Source organism: Chamaea fasciata, unplaced genomic scaffold (genome assembly GCF_029207755.1).
Source record: "Chamaea fasciata isolate MVZ Bird 193981 ecotype frontalis unplaced genomic scaffold, bChaFas1.0.hap1 SCAF_3, whole genome shotgun sequence".
NCBI classification, from domain to species: domain Eukaryota; kingdom Metazoa; phylum Chordata; class Aves; order Passeriformes; family Sylviidae; genus Chamaea; species Chamaea fasciata.
This window is the reverse complement of record NW_027094088.1, coordinates 2423226-2447788: the sequence shown is the minus strand read 5'-3', so window position 1 is coordinate 2447788 and position 24563 is coordinate 2423226. Positions and strand designations below refer to the sequence as shown.

Genomic DNA, 24563 nt, shown 5'->3' with positions numbered 1-24563 from the left:
TGTGGACATCCCTCCTGTGAGGGTGAACCAACAGAAGGGAAAGCTGATGAGCTGGGTAATTGGGCATGCAAATGAAATCTGGGCATCTGCCAGCTGGCTTTTCTTCGAGGACCAGAAGTTTAGAAGGTTTTTGTGCTTTGAGTGCCTGTATCAAACGTGAAGGTGGTTGGATGGATTGTTGGCTGTTTCTGACGGCCCCGTGCCAGAGAACACAGTCACCCTTCTGAAGCACATGTGGATTATCACAGGAACACGGCACTGGCCAAACCCTGGCTCTGGGTGATAAAGAGCCCTGCACAGCAGTGTGGGATCAGACAGCCTTGGCCCCAAATGCAGGGAGACAAAACTTGCTGCATGTGGCACAGATGAGACAGGCCAATAACACACCGTGGCAGAGGGACAGCTGTGCTGCCTGTACCCCAGGTGCTCCCACTGCTGCCAGCACCTCGCTCCACACACACACACCCCCAACTCCTTTGTGCCATAAATTGAAGCAGGTGGCACAGAGAGACTTTACTCCTCTCACCAAGCACCTGCCAGGAAAGCCTCTCTCTGCCTGCTGCAAGTTGCACAGACAGTCCCCAAAAAAAGCCATATCAGAAATCCACTGGACAGCTGCCAAGGGGGACAGCTGTGTCCTGGGGCTGAAGCAACAGCTGGTTTGAGCCAGGAAACCTCCATGCAACTGCACAGCGTGAGAAAACACCCCTCCCTCAGATCCTCTTAAAACAGAAACAAGAAAGTAGCAGCACCAAGGGCAGGTGTTACAGTGTTTGCGTATTTCCGGCTTGAAGACCGTGCTGATCACACCATCTCCCTGTGCACAGCTGCATAAATGCACCTTTCTTCCCTTGAAAAGCTGCTCCTAACCGTCAGAAACAGACCATTAGTCCCCAGGAAGATCCCACTGCATTTCTGCTGTAACAGAAATCTTAGTTTAGCTGCAGCATCCACTCTTGGGAATCCCAGACGACTAAGGGAACCCGGAGCTGGCAGAGGGAGACTCTGTAACTCTGCTCCTTCTCCATTTGCATATTATGGTGGAACTGCTCTCTTCTTTACGCTCCTGTATCTTTCCAGCAGTGGGATGAGGATGACACAGGAACTCCTCCATTGTATGTGCAAGGGATTATTATTAACAACTGTTTCTAAACTATTCGTTTGCTGGAGCTCTGGAAACAACCTTGCCCTGGCAGCAAAAGTGTGAAGGGAACTCCAGGCAAATGGAATGAAACCCTAAAATACTATGCATTCCTCTTGCATTGCTTCTTACAAAAAGGTTCCACTTCTGAGGCCAAAAACCTTGCTGCCCAAAACCATACTTTTTCGGGGAAGTCTACAAAAAATATTCTGTGTTGGTTATCTCCAGTTTTCAGGGGTTTTTCCAATGGTACAAGTCCACCCGCAGCAGCTTTATTGCCATCTGTGGCAAAATGCCAGAGCCCAGTTCAAATTCCTCCAGTACTTTCATTTTTTCTTTCTGTCCCAAGATTTTCATTCAGTATTACAGAGCAATTTTCCTCATCTGATTTTTGGTATGTGGATGCACAGCACATGCCCTGCACATACTCTTATTTGTGAGTGCGTGCGTTTGTTTTAGTAAAGAGAAACTTGAAAATGTATTTACTTATAGCAGATATTTGATACTTTTTTGCCTTAATGGTCCAGTCTATATTTTTTGATGCTTGGAAAGTAAAATGTAACTGGGAGGGAGTCAGTAGTAAAAGGTAACAAATATAAGGAACAAATTAAAAGAGCAGAAACGTTCAGAAAAGCCCTGCCAGAGAGTGCAGCCACATGAATGAAAACACTGAGAGTTCTTCCCACAAAACTCAGTCAGCAATCCCTGCACTTTGAGAGAGATTCCAGACTCAGAAAGTGACACAAGGAAAGTGGGACAGTTTCCTTCACTTTCAGAACCAGCCACCAGCTTCAAACCCAGAGGTCACCCTGCCTCTTGGTGTAACTGCAGCCACTGCCTGGACACTTTTTCTTCTACTTATGAATTTCAAAGGTGGCATCTCCCCCCCCCTCCTCTTCTAACAGTCACATTTTGCTGTCTTTCCACATTGGGATTTCAGGGATGGCCCTCCATGGCTGCTGGTTTTGGGTGACTGCCTTCCCTGTGGATCTGAAGACACTCAGAGCAAAGGCATGAGCTCGCTGTGGGTGCTCCCTGTGGCAGCTCAGCAGGTAACATCTGGCAGAGAGACAGAGAGGGCACTGAGAAGCAATAAAATTTAAACAGTTTTTGCAGATTTGCCTGGCAAACTGGGAAACCCTGACCTTACTGCTTGGGGCAGACGTGTGGACCTCTGTGCACTCTTCCTATAAAAAAAAAAAACAACAGGGATTACCTCCTTCCCTTCCCGGACTGTTACAGCTAGGGTTGGATTAAAAGCAGAATTCCCTTCCCCAAAGCCAATTCCACAGTTGCAAAACATGTTTTCATCCCAAAATTGGGCAAAGATAGCCTGTTTCAGATCCCTTTTTCCACTAAAAAAAAGAACGGAGTGTAAAATACCCTGTTGAAGTGTTCCTTTTTTGATGAGTGAGATTTTCTACTTAAGTCCTTTGTAAAAAATGACAGCAAAACATTTGACCCCGCTGAAATGAAACGCCACGATCACCCACTGATAGAAATTTTGACAGGATCAATAGGCTCCTGTGAAACTGTTCAATTTTGTTGAATCAGCAAATATAAATCAGAGCTAGAACAAAACTCTGACCTTATTGAAACATTCAGTCTTGACAATTGCCCATCGAAAGTGTTAACAGATCAATAGATTCTTGCAAAACACTTCATCCTGCTGCTTCAACTGCTTTCCAACGAGCGGCACAAGCAGAGCTAACCACTTCACAATCAAGCTCACGAGCTCTCTTTATTCTCTGTTGCTTTATCTTCTCCACCAACTAAACGAGTAAGGGAAAAAAAAAAGTAAGGGAAAAAAACCCCAGAAATTCTAAATTTTTCTTTCACTCCCCTCATCTTCTGCTGACAGATTTTAAGGAATTTTGATTTCCTGCCTTGAGTTCAGGGAACACCGCACTTTCTGGGTGCTTTCTGTAAAGCCATCAGCCTTGAGGAAGTTGCTGTGAACCCTTGCTTGATCCCCTCCCACGGTGACTGCCTTGGACCACGCTCCTCTTTAGGAAGCTCCACACCTGACAGAGCTGAGATGAGCCACCAGCATCCCTGCTTTGGGGCACAAAAACACTTTGTGACATCTCTGCTGTCCCCATCCCATGTCCTGAGGCAGAGGACAGTGTGCCTAAGCCCTGACCAGACATGCTCAAGGCTGGCTTGCCTCTAGCTCTTGCCAGAAGGGAAACCAAGAGGGTGCTCCAGCACTTCCAGCCAGACAAATCAGACCTGGAGGTTATGGCCAATGGACAAAATAAAACAGAGACAGCCTTTGGGTTCACCAGTGAGTCATCATTCATTTGATCCCGAAGCCCAAGATAAATCTTTTTTCCAGAGGCTGTTTCTCCATGCCTTAGACACATGTTTGCGGGGAAGCTCTAAACTTTGAAAAGGAAAACCAAGAACTAAGTTGGCTTCCAGACATCACTGCAACCATGAAAAGCAACATCTCTGGTCATTCCCGAATAGACTTCCCAAAGGCAGAAGTGACCTGCAGAACCAAACAGTGACACACAGCTGTGATTTCATCTTTGCTGTTTCTTCCTTGGGTCATGTTTTACATGGGTTTTCAGTGCTGTAGGGGGACTCAGTTTACCCATTTGCAACTCATTTTTACCTTTCCTGTGAAACCAAGCAGCAGCGAAGCCTTGAAGGACACAGTCAGTCTTGTGCCACAACTGAAACCAGAGTTTTCTTGCATCTAATAGAAAGTTTCATGGCCAAAGGAGATAAAAGGAGAAGCAAAGAGCAAGATGCTGCAAGACCCACCCATGCAAAAAGCAATCATTTCAACCCTCCAGGCACTATAGAACCAAGGCTTTGTTATCTCAGGATGAGGTTACTCTACTAAGTTCCATCACAGCAGGGACCAAGTTCAGTGCTCAAACCAAAACACCCACGTTTTCAAGAACAGTTAAAAAAATAACAGCACACGGCAGAGAGAGAGAGAGAGATCTTATTTCCTGAAAATCACACACTCTCTCCAGCCCTCAGTCTGTCAGCGATTTGTGCTAAGACTGAAAGTTTTAGTGGTGGCTGTGCCCAAACTGGACTGGGTTTCACTGTCACTGCTGTAACAACTTGACTGTTCAACAGTGTGGCTGCAACAGCCCTCCCCTGGGGTTCCAAGAAAAAAAAAAAAGTGTTCACAGTTCCCCATACACGAGTTGTGGGAAAGTTCCTGTCCCCTCTTCTCCTGGAAGGAAATTCGTCTGCAACCCACCAGGTTTTGCCCAAGCCTCATCATTATGAGCCCTACTTTGGAACCAGGGACTCAATCCCACGGCCATCATAACCCCTTTGAAGATGAACTCTGGACCTGCATTTACAGACCAGACCAAGAAAGAGCTGTCTGCTCTGACCTTTAAATATTTCCCACAGCCTGAAGCTCACCAGAACATCCCTGGCCTCTTCCTCAACTCCATCCTGCTCCATGCAGCCAGGTGACACAGGGATGTGACACCAGGTATAGCAGCCACGCCAGGATGTGCTGGATCTTTCCAACTCTCCCAGGTGTCCCTACTCCTTTTTTTTTCTTTTTGGGAATTTTCCTTCACCTCCCTCCCCTCCATTCAACAACATTATCACCACCACAGCCAGACTACCTACTCCCCGTTGTCCTGCTATTCCTTTTTAACAATGCTGTCAGGAATTGCTGGTCCTTAAGAAAGATCCTTAATTGTCAGTTCTTAAGAGGGAGAGGTGAGCTGAGGACACTGAGTACAGGGCTGCCAGTGGAACAAACCAGACTTACTCTCTGTCCAAAGGGAACATACTTGTCTCAGGGGGAGAAAAGGACATTAACCTGAATTTGTAAATACAGCTCTGGGTTTGGGGTTGGTTGGTTTTTATTTTTTTTAGAAAGTCTTTTTATCTTTGTTGCCACATCCACTTGTCCAGACAGAGAAAAAAAAAAAAAAAGTATCTCAGCTGAAAAACTGGACACATAAAAGCAAAGCAAACAATCAAAATAACAATAAAAAACCCCACTCGGCTTTGTAACTACCAGGATATCCACTCAGCTCAACTTTTCAGCCACTTCACTGTGACACAGGTCACCTCCCTTATTCTTGTGTTTGTACCTGGGCGCAAAGCACAAGGAAATGCAGTTGGAAGCCCAATGCTCAAAGCACCATCTGGATGCCCGCCTCGTTTGTCTGTGTGCTCTGATCTTATTTAAAAAGCCAGACAGATCTCAAGAAGACACGGGCTTTGAGAAAAACAAAAAAGGCGAAGCTTGCGACTTTGCAAGGAGGAGTAAAAATACACACAACCACTGTCATCTGACTAGAAGTGGAAGCTTTGTTTCCAGACAGATTTTGGGGAATGCAAGTCTTGTCTTTGCAAGATGCAGAGGTGGGACGGGAAGCTCACGAACCTACAGAGCAGCCTCACACTGGATGATGTTTAGGCCATGTCCTCCATGGAATTACAGGGCTGTGTTTCCATGCCCACACCTACAGGAGGGCACTCCAAGAGGCAGGCAGGCATTTGGGTGAGGAGACTGGGTAAAGTGTTGGAGAATTCAAGAAAAAGGTGTGTGTGAGTGATGAGCAGAGCTGCCCAGCCCTGCCCTGCCTGCAGGAGACAGGCAACAACAGGCAGCAGGGCAGGGGAAGGTGCCAGGCAAAGCCTGCCCTGCAGCCAGCGCCCAGGAGCCGCTCTCCCTTCAGGCAGAACCAAAAAACGGGCCCGGGCACCCAAAACTCCGAGCAAGCCTCGACTCATCCCCGCAGCCACCCGGGCAAAATTAAAAACAAAGCGGGGAGAAGCCAGAGCACCATGCAGCCCTACAGCTGACCGGGCTGAGGGTACCTGGGCACAGAGCCCTGCTTCTGGAGAAGCCAGGATAAGGATGAGGAGGATGGTAAGATGAAGAAGATAAAGAAGATAAGATAAAGGAGGAGGTTGAGGAGAAGGAGAAAAACGAGCGGAAGGTGCAGGAAGATGAGAAGATGCAGGAGGATAAGATGATGAAGGAGGGCTCCCCAGCCTTAGCTGAAGCGTGCAATACTGCCGGGTCTGTCATCATCCTCCAGCGGCGGGAGGGCGGGGGAAGGAGGGGAGCGGGGCGGCCTCACCTGATGAGGTCGAGGAAGGAGTCCACCGTCTCCTTTCTGGTGGTGGGCAGCGCGCCCTGCAGCTCCAGCTGGGTGTTGAGCGCGGACGCACCGGCGCCGGGGCGGATGATGAAGCCGAGGGCCACGGCCAGGCCGGAGGCCAGCAGCGTGGTGCCCAGGAAATAGGCGACCGCGATGCCACCCAGGCGGCCGAGCGAGCGGGTGTCCAGGCTGGCGGCGCCCGACACCAGGCTGCAGACCACGAGCGGCAGGATCACCATGCGCAGCATCCGCAGCAGCAGCTCGCCGGGGAAGGCCAGGTAGGCGATCTGCGCCGGGCCCAGCGCCGCGCCGCGCACGGCGGCCCCCAGCGCCACGCCGGCCACCACCCCCGACACCGTCAGCAGCACCAGCGCGTTGCGCCGCAGGAACCCGCGGCAGCCCTTCAGCCGGGCCCCGCCGCCCCGCCGCTCCTCCGCCGCCGGGCCCTCGGCGTGGCCGTTCCGGCCGTGGCCCGCCTTGCCCTCACCCGCCGCCGCCTCCTCCATGCCGCTCCGAGCGCCGGCCCCGCGTGTGCCGCTACCGCGCGGCGCTCTAGGCGCGGACTGAGCGGCGGCTCCGCCCCGCCCCGGCCCGGCAGCGGTGCCGGCCCCGCCCGGGGGAGGGAGCGCCGAGCCCCCGGCCCGCCCCGTGCCCGCCCGCCGGGCCCGCCTTGACTCCGCGCCGTGGTCCCCTCAGAGCCTGCCTTGCACGGCTTGGCTCCGCGCCATGGTCCCCTCAGGGTCCGCCGGGCCCGCCTTGGCTCCGCGCCATGGTCCCCTCAGAGCACGGCTTGACTCCGCGCCATGGTCCCCTCAGGGCCCGCCGGGCCCGCCTTGACTCCGCGCCATGGTCCCCTCAGGGCCCGCCGGGCCCGCCTTGACTCCGCGCCATGGTCCCCTCAGGGCCCGCCGGGCCCGCCTTGACTCCGCGCCATGGTCCCCTCAGGGCCCGCCGGGCCCGCCTTGACTCCGCGCCATGGTCCCCTCAGGACCCGCCGGGCCCCCCGGCCCGCCCCCGGCCCCTCCGTGGCCTGGAGGTCCCCTCCGTGTCCCACGGATCGCGAGTGTCTCCCCACAGTTTACACGACACCCCTCGGGTGTGACAGAGTGTACAAGGGTCCCCGCCTTCGTGTCGCTGTGGGTCACACTCGTCCCTCCATTGTCCCCCCTCAGTGTCCTCATTGTTTGCACGCACCGCCGTAGTGTCGCACGCGTCCCCTCAGTCACATCCCCTCGGTGTCCCCGGGCTCACATGTGTCCCTTGTGTTCGCCTCCATGTCCCCGTGGCTCACGCGTGTCCCCTCACTGTCCCCCTTCAGTGTCATCATGGTTCGCACACACCCCTGCAGTGTCCCCATAGTTCACCCATGCCCCCTCAGTGTCCCTACGGCTCACACATGTCCCCCTCCGTGTTCTCATGGTTCAATCACGTCCTCTTCCACGTTCTCGTGGTTCAATCACGTCCCCTCAGTGTCCCCGTGGCTCACGGGCATCCCCAGCAGTGTTCCCACAGCTCACATGTCCCTTCAGAGACCTCCTCAATGTTTTCACAACTCGCACACGTTTGTCCCCTTCGGTGGGGTTCACATGTGCCCTCGGCGTCCCCCTCTCCTCTCCAGGAACCTCTCAAGGAGGTTCTGTGTCCCCTGTCCGCACAACCGAGGACATTTCGCAGGTCCATGGGTTCAGCAGGGACAGGGTGATGTGGACACAGGGACTCTGAGCACCCTTCCTTGAGGAAACCCAGGTCCGACCCCACAAGCTGGATATCTGAGGAGCAGACAGCTGTAGATAGATGGATCCTGGTGGCTCATGTGTTACAGCTCGAGGAAACGGGATATGAGAAAAAATCCCTACAAAGATGAGAAGTTCTGGTTTATTCAGATATCAGAGCAGCTGCTTTAGTTTCTCCGTAGACAAATGAGCCACAGGAATTAGATTGAGCCTTTTAGATCTTCTCATCGCTTGGGTCTGAAATGGCCCTGACCACCCTGATCAGTACCTGGCGTGACACCCGGGATGTGCCAAAAGCGGCAGCTTTTTTTCTGTGACAACACATGGGGCTGATAAAAGGGCGCGTGGGGCTTTCAAACCCACAGGAGCCTCGTGGGCGCAGTACTGTCGTGTTTGCTCACAAGGGCACTTCCAGGAGCTCCAGCTGGTGTTTGGACACTGTCAGGGGCTCCATTTCACTTCATTCCCTTGACATCAGCAAAGCACAGCCTAGCAGAAAACACGCTGTGAAAACAACCAGCCGTACATCTGCTTTTCGAGTAGACTGCACTAATTAAAGGGGCTGACGGGGTGTGATGGGACAATAATCCTGATTTAATAAGACTTTTCTGCTTCCCAATCTCATGGATAGACCTGAAGATCGCTATACCATGGCTGGAGCTCCTGGGAATTGTCTAAGTAGGTGACAACACCACTGACAAGCAGTTGTGTCCACCACCATCCACTTTTAGAGCTTGATGAAAATTCTTGATTTGCTCTTGCACTAAAATTACACTCGTGATACCAGCAAATTCTTGTTGATTTTGGGGTTTTTTTTCTCCTGATAATTTTCCCTTTGAGTAACACTTGGTTTGTGGAAGTCTGTGAATCAATGTCCCGTCAAATCAGCGGAGATAGGAAACAGACTAAACAGGAAAACAAGTGCCTGCAAACACTTTTAAAGACGTACAATTCTACAAACCTCAAAAGGAACAAAAAAAATATGTAGATCATTTAAAATCAGGTTTGAAATTTTTTCTGCAAATAGGTTTGTGAATAATAAACAAGTTATTGTTCAACGTAATTGTTTCTTTCTCCAGAAGATGGAGATTTCTAAAATGGTTAGAAGAATTTAGAAGATTTCCAAAACTGTTTTTAATTAATATTTTCAGAGCATTCCTTGTGAAAATGTCATGCTTCATTTTTTCCTTACATTTTTCCCTGCCATTCTCTCCTGATCTCACCCTTTTTTCTTTCCATTTACGCATGAAAAGGGGAAGAGAAAAGCAGAAAAGAAATGACAACACAAAATTAGAAAATAAACATAAGAATATGGAAATCTATTCCGTGTTGAGAAAAGATTCTAAAACCAAACAACGAACATAAATGCTTTTCCCTTGTGCAAACTGAAACCAAGGGGAGAAATTCAGGGAAGTGTCAACAAGAAGAATGTATTAAATTAGAAAACTCATGGATAGCAGCGCGTGTATGAGACCAGAGCAAGATCTAACACAGAACCTTTTCCACCATATGGCAGTAGACCCCTTCTCTCTTGGAGTATCCTCCCATGTTCTTGTGGGACTGACCTTGACCCCCTCTTAATTTTTTTGATTCAAATACTGATCCAAACAGTTATCCTTCCTCTCTTGACACATCTCCAGATGACAACGCTTTTGCCAACAAGAGGATGACAGAGCACGTGAGCCTCCCACCATACAAATGGACATCATCCCAAAGAAGTTCTAGGCAAAGCTTAACTGTTTTTCCACCCCGTGAGAGTTCATGGATGGCTGCAGTGATTAACCCTGAAGCCTGCTGGCTTATTCAGTAGTAATTGTTGACTGATCCATTGTGTCATGTTTTCATTTCAGCGCTTGTAGATCTTGGGAGCTTTCCAGTGAGTGAGTCTGCATGTTTCCAATGTCCACCCCGCTGGTGCTTCTAAATTAGGGATTTTGACATTCCCTGTTGGAACCTGAAGATTCTTTATTTGGCTTAAGTGGCTTTCACCTGCACAGGGCTCGGGTGCTTCCTCCAGAAATCAGCAGAGGGATCATGAAACAACAACAACAACAACAAAACAATCAGAAAAAAAGCAAAAACAAACAAACACCCCACACAACCAGTTACTTTTAAATAAAATTTTAAATAATCCTTTTGCTTTCAATGAAAAAACAGGCAATATAAATAGTTTTCACCACTGGCCCAGGAAAGAAGATGTCATGTTGTTTTCCAGTCAAATCCAACCTGACATCAGTTTTTGATGGCAGGTATTTGAAATTCAGGCCGCAGTGGAAGGAATGAAAAAATCTTAATGGCTCTAAGGGAATCAGGTCCTTCCCTTCTATATTTCACCTCCACATCAGTGCAGATGGATGCTTATAATAGGGTCTATGTAATCTAGCTGTGGCCTCCAAGAAATGAAGGACTTTAATGCCCCTAGGAAACAGAGGTGATTGTTTTCCACATCTATGGAAGGTCAATGCAAAGACTGGAAGAGATCAGATTTGAATTTCTTTGCTAGGGGAGGAGAGGAAGGCCTTCGAAGAGCTGTTTCCAGCTTCCTGAGTCTCCTGCCTGATACATACAAGTCTCAGCACTTGGCACAGGTTAGAGTAGCCCTCAGGCCACATTTCCTACAAACCTGCATAGCAGCAGAGAACACTCATTGTTCCACCTCCACTTCCCTGTCTTCCTGCTGCTATTTCCCTCTCCTAAGACTGGCCAAGGTTGTCTACAGCTTTTTCCTTGGGTCTGGCTGCTGTTTGCTCTCTGTTCTTGGGAGACCCAATAGGAACATCAGCAATAGGAACATAGGCTTGGAGATAATTCATCCATCAGTCATCTCCTGCAACTGCTTTGATCTGAAGTAGTTTGAAGACTGATGCCTCAAAGGCATGGTGGAGAGGAGGGAACAAGATGAAAGGGATAAGGGCAGGAAGGAGTTGCATTTTATATTCATGTTTTTCACAAGAAGCATGAATAAAGGTGCTCCCAAACATCCCAAAGGAGATGTGCTGGACAGCCTGCAGTGTCCTAAGGGGCTGTACTACAGTGTGGCCTTCTTCTGAGGAGGATTCATGAAGAGCACGTGGGAGACATCTTGTTTTCTACTGAGCAAGATGAAGTTCTCAGAAGAGCCACAGCATGTGAGCTGTGGCAGGAAGACCTGGAGCACTTTCTTGGTATGCAGACTTTAGTTTGGCAAGAAGACTTTGTTGGGCCTGGGATGCCAAGCAGTTTGGACAGACTCCAGCCCCTCTGCAAAAATCCTCTCTGCCTGCATCTGGGAGGAACATGAGATGTGTTCCTCAGCTCTTCCCAGTGCCCCTGGCCTGCTCACTTCATTGCAAGCTGGCTGTGGGACCAGCCACCCATGCATAGCTACCTGGATTTACCAGAAGGAGCCAGATTTCAAGGCACCTGAAACCGCAGAAAGAAACTCCCTGGCCTCCTGTGATGGCAGAGCCAAATAATATTGCTCTGCTCCTGCTTCATTTCGGTTCCTGGTCAGCAACTGAAATAGCACAGTCCCAAACACAATCCTACCACAGTGTCACATGTTGATTTAGCATTTCTCCAGGCTGGCTAAGTGCTCACATCTGATCAAAAATATTCTGAGTAGGAAAAAAAAAAAAAAAAAAAAAGTTGTCTGTAAATGCATTTTCCAATAGCAGTGGCAGGCAAGGAATTTTGCAAATACCACTTGCTTGCCCAAACTCCAACAAAATATAAACTCTGCAGACAGGCATGGTTGACCTAGGGTAAATATTTAACTTTATCTTTCAAAGGCACATGCAGGTTTACCAGAAAGAAGATGAAAAATATAGAATAATACTCACACACATGTACCCTATTTACCCTCAGGATCCTTTGATGGCTCTGGAAACAAAGCCACACTGAGGCAGGAGTAATTTTAAAACTGTGTGCGTTGTTCCCTTTTTCAAAACCATCAAAATATAAAAGCATGAAGAAATACCAATCACCCTCCAAGAACAGTAGAATTTTCTCCTTCATAGGCTCTCCCTGAGGTTTTTCCTTGAGTTTAAAGCAAGGAAAAGCAGGGAAAAGTAGGGGGGAAAAAGGGCAAGAACAAGCACAGACATTCAAGATCTTGGATATGTGACAACCTGTCCTAGCAGGGGACATTGCCTCTAGCTGGTGGAGGAAATTCAGGGTCAGGCTTTTCAAAACAAGCAAGGGCTGATCTGAAAACAAGCTGTGTGATCTCCCCTCGCAGTGAAACTTTGCTACTGAAGAAGTGAGAGAAGCGACCAGAGCGTCTCAGCCATGGGAAACATGCTTGAATGAAGAGCTTGAAAATGCTCCAGGTGCCTGCAAGTTTCTCCCATGGCAGTGGGTTGATGGAGTGCCTTGTCGCTGGCAGGAGGTGGGTAAGTTGGACATCTGAGGGTTTGCCTGGCAGTTAAGGATCCATACATCCATACACATGCATTGATTTACATCAGTTGTATGGGATATGCTATAAAAAGCTACACTGGGGGGGGGGAGTGTGAGCAATTTCTGAATGTTGATTGTGATTCAGTGGCTAGAAGCAACAAGGGGAATCTCTATCCTTACATATTTTATCCCTGATTAGGAGATGACAATGAATACTGTATCCCTGATTATGGGTGACAGTAAACTGGGATGACAGCGAGCAGGAATGACAAAGCTTCTGCCAAGGAACACAGAGGACTGGGCAGCTGCCCTTTACCCACTGTAGGGCTGTCTTCCCATGCCCCCAGCTCGCTGCAGGATGTGACAGTGGCCACACCAAGGAGCTGTGGGAGCCAACACATCTCTGAGAAGTAACTGGAAAAGAGCATGAGGGTAAGCACAGCAAGAATGTGCTATTTTCGGAGAATGCTTTCCAAGTATCCAACAGTCTGCAACTCAGATATTTCCAGGTGGTCCTTTGATTTAAAAGCCTTCCATTAACTTTCCACCTGGAAATTCATCTGCTGTGGTTTTTAACCCCATCATCTCTTTTCCAGAGACGTGGTTAGTTCTCTGCAGAGCTCACTGCATGCTTCTGTCACCCTCTGCACCTCTCCTGGTGGAGACAGGTAGCTACCAGAACTGCATCCACTAAAAATCTCTATATCTGCTACCATCTCTGAGATACAGATTTAAGAAGGTGTTACAGCCTTTTGCCTCTGTCCTCCAAGGCTGCTATTCAGCCACCAAGTACAATTCCCTCCTTCATGAAGAAGGGAATTTGGCTTTCTGGCTCAGGAGATGTTATTAGGCTCATGAGTCTAATAAGGCTGTAGGTCTCTGAGGCTGTCAGTCCTTGAATTTCTGCTCAGAGGTAATCTCAGGCAGCTCCTCAGTGGAGGTTTCTCTTCAGCCAACCTGCCTATTTTTTGTGAAACTCACAGAAATACACTTCCTGTGAGATTTCCACCCTTCAGCAAATTATGGAATTGCATGTTGGAATCGAATGCTGTTAATGAGGGAGGGGTTGGTGGAGTCAAGTAGAGACACATCTCCCAGTGCACGTGCCAATGTACCTAGCTAAAACTTACCTTTGTGTTTACTGTTGTCCCAGTTCTCCCTGTTATTCACAAAGTAGTTCTGATATGGGAGAAAGGGCTGATGCAGATTTTCTCTTTAATCCCGAAAAGAGCCATAAAAATGTGTGGAAATATGGGGCAGTGGCATATATCTAAGGAAAATGGTAAATGCATACTCAAAAGGAAGGAGAAACACAGAATTGTGTGTGATGAGTCTGCAGGTTAGTATGAAAATAGCCTCAAAGTCTTCGAAGTCACAGCAGGGTGTTGCATTGCTGCTCTCTCCCTTTTCTCCCAACGTGTTTGCATCATGGAAAATGAGCTTTTTGCTCTTAAAGTCCACAGTTTCAGACACATTTCTTAGCTGAGCCTAGGAAAGTACATTGGTGCCTGATGTTTTTCTGGGGCTTGTATTTCTCAGTGATCTCAAAGCCTTTGAGAATCTGAGCTTACTTTATCTATTGTGCAATTTTCAAAGCTGCTGCCTAGCTACTGTAGGTATGTGAGATACCTGCTGGGAGCTCCAAGGGCCCTCTTACTCACCTGAACTGATTTTAGCTCCCTAATGAAGCAGCATCATTATGAAAACCAGGCAAAGCAAAACAAACAATGACATACCTGTGCAGAGTAGATTACACACCGCTGTGGCTGTGTGACAGTCCTGGGACTGCAGGTTTTGGAGCAACAGCCCAGCTGGGAATTAAGATGAGAAAAACAAGGCAAGAGGAGCATGAACTTTCCACCTGCCTGAGGTCAGAACCGAGACCTCCTGCATCAGGGAGTGCAATTCACCTCTGGCACAGTGCAGCCGCAAAGCAGGGAGTCCAGCCCCAGGGTGAAGCCCCTGATCCTGCACCGGAGCTGCTGATCTGTGGCACACATGTGCTTCTTTGGGGGCGGGTGAAGAGGTCCTAACTCAGCCTCGTTACCCCCAGCTTGCAAAGGAGCTTTGAGAAAAGTGAAGAGAGGCAAAGCCACCCTCCACCCCTCACTCACACGCCACCTCTTGTCAGAGGTGGCTCCACTGGCAGCAGAGGATATGCTGAGCGGAGGATATGCTGAGCAGAACCACCACATCTTTCTGGTGGATAAGGAGAGGCAGCAGAGGCGGCTGCTGGAGCAGACTGAAAGTTTTTTCCCGAGTGCCACAGGAAAAGAAACCATTATGAGAGTGTGCTAAAAGCCTATTCATTGCTAAGGAAAGGGCTGCTGAAGAATGTGGGATGCGTGCCGAAAACTGCCAGCCAGAGCAACAGAGAGATTATTAAAGCCCTTTGCAAAGACCCCCGTCTCCTTCCTTTGGCAGTGGCAATTCTGGACCTGGAGTCGTTTCGGCCCTACCCATTGAAATCCTGTAAATAGCTGTCTGCATGGAGGAAGGAGCTGGGTTACAGCTGAGGGGTGTTCTCGTGTGGGAACTGTAGGTAGCAAACGTGGCTGTTCTCAGCTGTGCTCCTCAGAGGAGCGGTGCTGACCCTCTCCAGGCTGGCTGAATTGTGCAGGGGCTGTGCACACAGGAAGCTGCGGCTAGGAAGATTTTCTTCCAGTAGGAATGTCTTGCCCTGAATCAGCAACTACCTGAGAGCTGTCTCCTGCTTTCTCTGTCCCACTTTCTGCTTTCCTTTCCTGCCTGCTCTTAACATTTCTTTCTCTCACCCCGCCTTAGCTTTTTATCTCCTCGGTGTTGTTTGGGATGAGTGGCTGTGAGATAAGCCCTAGCCAAGGGGAACCCATCGAAGGAACAAAGCCCCGCAGCAATGACTCCTACAAGACAGGCTGTTCCCTTTGCTCTCTAAGGTGAAGCTGATCCTGTGAGATTGCTGTGCCCGTTTGCTATTTTGTTTTAGGACCTGGTGCACTCCCTCCCTGCACGCTCAGCCTGGTTGGAATTCTGTAGTAAAAGGTGCTGTACAGACACATCAGGGAAACCCCCAGCCCGTCAAGGGTTTCTGTGGGATGAGTAGAGAAGTGGAGGCACAGGAAGGTGAAAAGACATGCCCAGGATTGCCCAGTACACCCAGTTCTTAAATCTGCTTTGTCCCATGCCGTCCCCTCTAGCACCTATATCTCATATCCAGACTCAGCAGCGCAGCTCCAGGCTGGGAGCATTGCTTTCCTGCCTCTAGGAATGGCATGGCAGGGAACCAGCAGGAAGGAGGAGGTGAGGCTCTACCCTCCGGGCGTTGAGATGGTCTATTAACTACTCCTGGCTCCGAGGAGACTCCAGCATGACCACTTCCATACCCCAGGGTTTAAAAGTCAAAAGTCAGGTCCCTCCAAAAGCATGAGACTTTATGGTTTCAAAAGCATAAGGTTTGAAGGAAAAGTAAGTGCATACTCTTAATTTGCCTTTGGCACTGGAACTCTTGGATCATATTTTTGAGTTTTTAGCCCAAAAATCAGTGTTTATTCTGCCTTTTGGTTAGGCAACACAGAGCACCTTCCTTGTCTGCTCACTCAGATATATTCATGAGGCTTTTCAGAACCTGAAGTCTTTGAGCCCTCTGACCCTCTGCCCACCTTCATTAAATTTGGTTGATGGGTTCAGGTTGTGAGGGAGTCAACAACAATTTCCACACATAGTACCCTTAACTAAACCTTGTGTCCTTTGAAAATGGGACAGGACTGGAGATGTCCAAGGTTACTGCTACCTTTTTAAGGATACAACAAAATCTTCTTGGAGTGGAGGAAAGACATGGAAATGATTCATGTGTTGAAAAAGCAGCTCAGAGCCTGGACCAGGAGTCCCCCTGGAAAGAAGAAAGCACATTTAATAACCAAACTCAGCTGAAGCAAAACCACCAAAAACAAACTGTGCCTGCACCAGGAATTTGGGGGAAGGGCCAGTGCTGGGAAAGGGGGAGAAAAGAGCACAGAGTATGATTTAGGTCAAGTAAAAACAGAGCAGCGCATCTGAAGAACATAACAGGGAGGTGCGCATGTTACAACTGGCCAGGATGAAAAGAATCAGAAAAGAAAGAAGGAGAGGCAAAGACAGCTTTAGGAGTAATGACAGGGAGATCAGATTTTCGGGCAGAGCTCAGACATGTCAGTTAAGTGGAGCCTTGTGAGTGCTGCATGAGGTTTAATCCAAAAAGGCATCCAAAATTCCACTAACAATATCCACTTGAAGCCAGCAGATGCACTGCTTCACCTACATCCTCGGGGCTCAAAAAAAATACTGGCGTTTGGAGGTTTGCCCTTCCTTCCCTGAATCCATCCCAAATCCTGACTTGCCTTTGCAGGGGCCACAGCCCCTAACACGACAGGAAGGGAGATGTTCAGCTGGGCTCAGTCAATGTATGGTCAGAGATCTGCCTGCAAAAGCCTCGTGGCATTTTCACCCCAGTGCAGCCTGGAGATGAATGGTTGAGATGGGAGTACAAGTCATTTTGATCCCTCTGGTTTACCTCCCCAGAATTAAATGATGATGTTCTTATAATTTCTTCTCCAGGACACCGTGTGCACTGCCAGGAAGGGTTCGGATACCCCCAGGGCTGCAGCACATTTATGCAAGCGGTGGCCGGGTGGTACTTGGTCCCTGAATGATCTGGTACTGAGCAGAAAGACTGAGGAGCAGCAAGGGTACTCCAGGATCTGCACAACGATGAATTATCACTGTGAGTCCTGTGATGGGAGACTGGCCACCCCTTGCTCCCAGCTGGAAACAGAGAAAGTGTTCAGGAGAAATTTTGAGATTTCAACATTTTGAGAAATTTGAAATTTCGAAATTTTGAAAAGGGGAAGCTAATGGGGACAGGAGGTCCCTGTGGTGGGTCTTGCAAGGTAGGTAGGAGGTAGGAAATCCCTCCATGGTAAAACACCACTTCCTCCAATTTCTGCTCAATCCAAAGTGCAGCAGGGGTGGCCGGGCACTGCCGTGTCCCACCCTTGGCAGCACAGTCGCCTGTCTTGTTGATTCAGTTCATTCCCAGTGGGACAGATGGGGCAGGATTTGGCCCTTTGTCTCTAGATGTCTGGCCAATCTGTGGGCTTGCAAGCAGTGAACCGTAAAAAAAGAAGAGTTGACAATTAAATGCTCAAATTCTACTAGGACTTTGTCCAGAGTGGGCTAAGCAAACAAGTACAGATGGAGCAACCTATGATCTGCACAGTTACATGAGCTGTACAGTTAAGGGTGTACTCTACACTGCTTAATTTGCTTTAATCATACCAATTTATGGCCCAGGTTTCTTGCTTAATTAGTGAAATGAAGGATGAAAAGTGAATACACAGAATTAAGTCTTGACTTGTTAATCTGGCTTACAACCTCCATTACTGAGCGGGGAGCTCTGTGTTCGTTTGGTGTCTGGATGTTTAATGTGGTTGTTCACATGGTGCAGAAAATGGTGAGACACCAGCAAAGAAAGGGACTGAGCTGATCAATAGCCCCTCAGCCTCAGGGCCTCTCAGTAAAGGCTGAGTCAGTGACCATATGATGTCCTTGGAAGGGCCATTTTGGGTGAAGGGGGGTGCAGACTTTTGAGATACTGCTGCTGTGCATCACACAGCACTTGCCTGCACGCCTGGAGCAAAGTTCCCACTTCGTCCCCAAATGGTTCCCCCAGAACTCAGCATCTTTCGTGGCAGAGCATCACCAGCCAGCTCCAGCGAGTCCTGGATGCACTTTTCTTCACAGGACATTGACCACTGCTGTTCCTGCTCATGTGGAACAAGGCAACACCACCTCTTGTGCCTCCAGGGGCCTGAAGAGGACCTCAGGGAAAATGGCACAAAGTCTTCCCCGCATTAGCATTTTCAGACAGGAAATTGTTTTCAAAGAATGAATTCTAGTGATGAGGCAGGGTTGTTTTTTTCCTCCACTTTGAAAAACCAATCCATTTCTAGCTGTAAAGGGTTGTTCCCTCCACACTATCAAATAGGAAAATTAATTTTAAAAAATCTGAGGCAAATGCCTCTGTTTTCTTTTGTCCTCCCCTCTTTTTTTTTGTTTCTGCTGCTTTTAATTTTTGGACTTATTCTATTATTGGATAATTGCATTGGCTAATTGCATTTCAACAATTTTAGCGAGATTGGGTAATTAAATTCAGAGCAATTGGGCTGAAAATGCACAGAATCTGGTAGAAGCATTTCACAAGAGGCTGAACTAGATAAACAAGAAGGGATGTGTTAGTTTGTGTGAGGGTACACACACATTCTTAAGGTACAGGCGTCCAACTTCCAGGCAGGAAATGCCGTATTCATAGCTCTGGCCCCTTCCCCATAGAATCTATGGAAAACAATTCCAACTGGCAATGGAGGAAACTTGTAAATATATCCTAGACTTTCATTAACATCAGATAAACCAATTCCAGGAGTGAAAACCCCACAGATATCTTAGGAGCTTCTCTTGTCACTGTATCAGAAGCCTCACTGGTAAATACAGCTGTTATTTCTAAATACATCAGGCAAAATTCAAATTTCCAATAATTCAAATTTCCAATGATTAAACACTTGCAGCCAGGTGTGCAGCTGTACTCTTGGCTCTCTTGTAGCCAGCAGGAAAACAACAACTCTCTTTTGACCTTGTGCATATTCTGAAATCATTTCCTGGGAGCTTTTCTCCTGCCATGTGTGAAGCAGGTATCCAGCATGAAGGGACACGGGACACATGAAGTTTTACCCAGCTTCTTGTTGCTGCCTCCTTCCTTACTCCTCCCTGTCATGCAGAGTTTCTTCCTCCAGATCTCAGACAGGTGGGAAGGCTGGTGGGAAATGGAACGGATTTTTGGTGAAGGTTTCCTGGAGCCCTGTACACTTCTCATGGCCGTGCTGCTTCTCAGGCCCCCACAGCACACAAGTGTGAGGAGTCATTTTCCTTTCCTAGAACTGTGCTTTGGTCCTGCTGAGGAAGTGAAACCCTCTCATTTTCTGCTCAGAGGGAAGGAGAGGGAAGGAATTGCTTGTCTAAAAGCCCACCAACAACCCCTCTAATGCAGCTAAAGCAATTTGCAGAGCCTAGAATGAAACTTGCACCAGTCTGCCTATTTACCCATCCTTCCTCTATCTCTCGCTCTCATCTGAAAGCCAGACACAAGTTTGTGAGTCACAAGCAGCCTAATTTCAGCAAAGCCACTTCTGAGAGCCTCTGGCTCCTGGATGAGACACCAGCCCTGCTGGAGCAAACCTCCCACCAGTCCCACCGAGGCATCCGACCGAGATAAAACAAGGCAAAACACTTCTCATTAAATGTCCCTGGCAGAAATCGCTTCATAAAGGGCATCTTGTTGATAGCAAGGACTTCAGGCCAGGGCTGTGACTCCACCACACCCACCACAATGTCCACACTTGGCGTGGTGAGGGGTAATGGTGAGGAGCAATGCCAAAATGACAAGTCTGAGCCGAGCGCTTCAGCCTTGGGCTTTTCTGAGAATTGCAGTCTGTGTGGGCACTGGACAGGCACAGGTCTGGGCAAAGCTTGACATTTCCCAGCTGCAGAGGCTGAATTTAATTTTGGCACTCCAGGCACAAGGAAGTGAGGCAGATGCTGTATGGGACAGATCTTGGGTGATGAGCTTCTGCTCCCATTGGAGTAAGATGGGAGACTGGTGGGGGGAATGCCAGAGGAAACTCTAGAAACTCTATAAAATTACAAGACACCTCCAGCTCTGACATAGATGACAGGGCCATAGTTGCCTGATTTTCCATAAAACCTCACAGATTTCACTGCCAGTGCAGATTTTGGCTTTTCCAGTAGCATACACAAAATCCATAACCATGTGGACAGCAACCACAGCAGCAGGTGGTGTCACTCAGTGCTCCCCTGCTATTGCACTGCCCACCCTAGCAGAGAAGATGCTGTGAAGGAGAGGGTGAAGGTCTGGCCCATGTGGTTTGTACCCCTGAGCCCCAGGCCCTCTGCAAGAGGGAGCAGAGGGGCTGACATTGCGTTGAGGTCTTTGCCAGTTCGGATCCTGAGGTGTGCAGAGTCAGTGTGCCTTGGGGGTACTCGTGTTTTCTCACACCCAGGCATCTCCCCTGGGACAAGAGCCTCTTGTTTTCCCCTCCAGTCCCACTCAGATGAACCTTGCTGGAGCTACACTACACCAGGATCTAGACATGATTGGTGTATAGACACGGTGGAATCTGAAGTGCTGCTGGCATAAGGCCCACGGAGTCATTTACTTTCAAATAAAGCAAAGCAGGGTTTGACTGTGAACGGAGACACACACTGTGTGCACAAAGGGTTTGGGATTGGTCACGGGCCAGCATCATAGCAGCTGTCATCCCCTGAGGTGGACACAGTGGTACCTAGAGACAACAGTGACCTGCTCTAGCCTGCAAAAGTGGAGTGTGCTTTGCAGTTGCCGAAGAAGTTTCTTCTGGAAGTGGAAAAAGCAGAACTCTCCCAGCACAGGCATGTCCTTTTGGTGGTGGATCTCTTCTGGGGTGTGCAGTGGATGCCCACCATGTGGCACCAATCCTGTGTATGCTTGCCCAGCCTCTCATTGCACCTCAGAGGGATTTGATGACCATCTGCTACTCTCCCTGCATGTGGGGACTGGGTTTCTGAGTGCTGTGAAAGTCTTTTCTCTAGTGTGGGCCCTCAAAAGAAGCTCTGTTATTTTTCCAAAGGTTCCCTCCAAACATCTAAGAGAATCATTAGCTGCTGCACAGCTCCAAAGTGAACTACAGCTTTCTGAGGTCCTGGGGGTGCTCTCTCTGGGAAAAGAAGTTTGACCACATGTCACCACCACAAGCAGGGCTACCCTAAACCCTCCTGGCTGCCAGCACCTGCACAAGCCCCATTGCGTGACATTGAGCATTTCCAGTTCAGCAATCTCACTTGGTTTGCATTTTACTGCCCAGGCATGACTTATATCCTTGCTGACGGATGTGTCCACAGCCAGTGTGCCAGGCTGGGCACGACCTGTCCTCTAAACTGAGCCCAAGGTGCTGCAGGCACAACCAGCAGCTCCTGGGGGCACACAATATTTTTGGCTCAGAACTTGTTCGTGCTGCAGTTTCCTCACTCGGCTCCTCATCTGCCTCAGCAAAGCTGAACTGGCCAAGGCTGAAAAGAGTGGAAGGGTCCTCAGGTAAATACCCTCCAGGGAGATGATGCATTGCTGTTTTGCAAACCCTCCTTCAGCAGGGAACCACATTAACTTGGGCTGCCTGACTAAAGTGTTCTGCTCCTATTTAGGGATCATTTTCACTGGGGAGAACCCAGGACTTGCATCCCCCTCCCCAGGTGGGTATCCCCCTGTTCTATCTGAAGGACCAAACGGAACTTTAATTCCCCTACTGACCCCTGTAAACTCTGCTGCTGTTGAAAGCTGGTCCCATTCCTCTGCTTAAGGCAGGGGCAGCTTTCCATTGAACAGATCCCAGAATCCCAATTGCAAACTCTGAGCAGCTCCTACTATAAACCCCCCCAGCCAGCACGCAGAGCAGAGGTAGGAGACACTGACACCTCCTGGTGTAGTTTATCACCGGGAAATGGCTCACCAGCCATTGCCTGAGAAACTCTGCTTTGGGGGATTTACTCTGCTGCATGGGCCACCTTGGAACCTGCTCTTGCTTTGAGGTGTCAGGAGATTCTGCGTTTTCATGGTTGTTTTCTCATTGTTTCTTTATCAACTCGTGCCAAGGTGGCCGTTTAGCTTAAAACAAATCCATTCGGCTTTTAAATACAGTTTGCCATGCAGCTCAGTGTTTGCTAATACTGCAGAATTTTTCTTAATTTTTTTGAGAACAGCATTTTCATACGAGCCCAGCCCAGCTGGTGAGCCCAGCAATCTGGGCAAACATTTCTGTTTCCCCTTTCCCCTCATGACAAATCTGACTGTGCCATTGCTCAGGGACTCACAGACCACACCGTCTTGCTGTTGTTCACTTGAGGTCCAGCTGGCCCGTGACCAAATTCAATTTTTGCAATGGGAGTTAATTAGGGAGAGCTTGCTGATGAGAAAATACTAGGGCAGATGAAAGTCAGGCTCAAGTGCCTCCCTTGTATCTCTAACAGAAGCGAAACACAAATAAAAATTATTGCAACAGATGCCAATCAAGTTCCACATCTCTTCTTATCAGCAGCAAGTCAGGACACTGAGTCTCAATATTTTGAAGTTGTGCGTAAGAGAGGGAGTGTCACAAAATAACAAAATCATCCTGGAACAGTAGAGTAGAAATTATTCTCTGCATTTTTCAAGAAAAAAAGGGGAAAGCAGCAATCTTACTTGATTTATCCTTATAAGTACTTACTAAATAATAGAAGAAGCAATGAAGAGCATAGCTCAAACCAAGCTCAGCCTTTTGGAGTAACTTAACCATTTCTGGTTTCTGTAAGGAATCATCCTCCAGTTCCCGTCCTACGAACCTCAGCTTAGAGATGCTGTCGATACTGAACCCCCTTGTCCCTCCAGCGCCGCAGGGCTCAAACGCCAGCGGGCTGGAGGATGAAGGCAGCGGAGTAAAAGGAAAAGAGAAGCTATTTTGATTTCACAGTGCCACCCACTGTCGGAGAGACAGACGGCACCGGGGCCGGAGCTCGGGATGGGCGGCGCTTGCTGCTCCCATCAGTAACAAAAGAGATTTATCTGAGAGAAATCCTTCTGATATCTAAGAGAGACAGACGTCTATAAGGCAGCTCTCTGCGTGCGGCAGGATATATATACACACAGATATATACATACTGCTGGGGTCAGTTGTATATTGCATATATATATATATATAAATATATATATATATATATATATATATATAAAATATATAAATATTGTCTACATCAATCAATATCTGTGAACCATTCTGAGTCTCGATGGGTCACAGAAAACTGAGATGAAGTGAGTGGAGATCCAGCGAGGGGGAGAGAGTTTTTCCACGCTGGAAAAACTTTGGATGAGTCTGGAGGTCACAAGTGTGTGGGAAAACACATCAGTTGGGTGCCAGCCCCCCTTGGTGGGCAGGTGTAGAAGGGATGGTCAAGGAGATTGGGAAGGGATGGAGATGTGGTGGTGCAGGGAAACACGGGGTTCCCTGAAGATGCTTAATTAGTCTTTTGCGATAGATACACATTTTAACTATCAGCTAGTTATATGTATCAGAATGGATGGAATGACGTGATGAATTTCCTCTGTCCGGGCATCGGGTGGAAAATATTTCACCCAAAGCCCCACGTCACTCTCTGGGTTATGCCACTGTGCATCTACAGAAGGGAAGACATTTCCAACAGTTTTATGAGGAGCTCAGACCAGAGCATCCCAAGACCCTCCAAGCCTGCGAAACTGTGTGTGCTGGGAAAAAAAAACTGTGTTTTTCTATACATCCACCACCCATGGCCAAAGGCAATTCAAGCAGGGGTGTGCTCTGGTGAGCTGGGAGCTCTTGCAGGATGGTGTTCTTCTGCAGAGACGCCCTTGGAGAAGAGATCTTTCATTAAGATTGTCATTTGCTACCGTTGCCATCCCTGCAGAGGCTGCCTCCTCCTCACAGGCAGCATCCCCGGGGAGGGAGCGCTGGTGAAATATTCATACATCAGAAGAAATTACATTTGTAAGCGTGGACTGCGAAGCGACAACTGGCTGGAGGGCCGAGCAGGGAAAAACAACAGGAGGGAGGGAGGGAGGGGGAAAAAAAAAGGCAGAGTGTGGGGAATGGAAGGTGAGCTGTGATTTCTCCCTGCCAAAATGCAGCGAGAAGCTTTGTGGGCTCTGCTGGGCCTCATTTATGAGGGCATGTGGAGGGAAGAGATTTTCTCCTCGTTTGGGGATGTCTAAACAGCATTTGTGTTCGTGCTTCTGTGAGACTGGAGAATAACCTCACCCAAGCATGGACGAAGGACAAAAACCTTGTCCACTGGCAGATCTGTGTCACAGGTTCGAATAGTTTGGGCATTTCTGCAGGGCCTACTCCAGTCGTAAAGAATGCACAAAAAAAATCCTCATTTGGGAATTGTTGGTGAAATGGGATTGAACGGCAGGGAAAAGGCAAACCCAAGCCCATTTAGCCCTGCATGCCAGGAGACTTCAGGCCCATGACAGACAGGAGGCAGCTGAGTGCTGGGTGCAGCCTTTGGGTATCTCCAGCACACAGCTGCAAATCTTGTACATCCTGACGGACCACTAATGCTCCACAAGCACGTTGC

At 48.6% G+C, this 24563-nt stretch overlaps 1 protein-coding gene across 1 annotated transcript in view; it reads right to left on the bottom strand.

The window, feature by feature from the left end:
* Nucleotides 1-6752, bottom strand: part of SLC1A4 (solute carrier family 1 member 4) — a 33277-nt gene extending 26525 nt beyond the window's left edge. Inside the window, exon 1 of the mRNA XM_066177743.1 lies at nucleotides 6226-6752. Within this exon, the coding sequence (XP_066033840.1) occupies nucleotides 6226-6752 (527 nt within the window). The remainder of the gene's footprint in view (nucleotides 1-6225) is intronic.
* Nucleotides 6753-24563: the final 17811 nt, after the last annotated feature.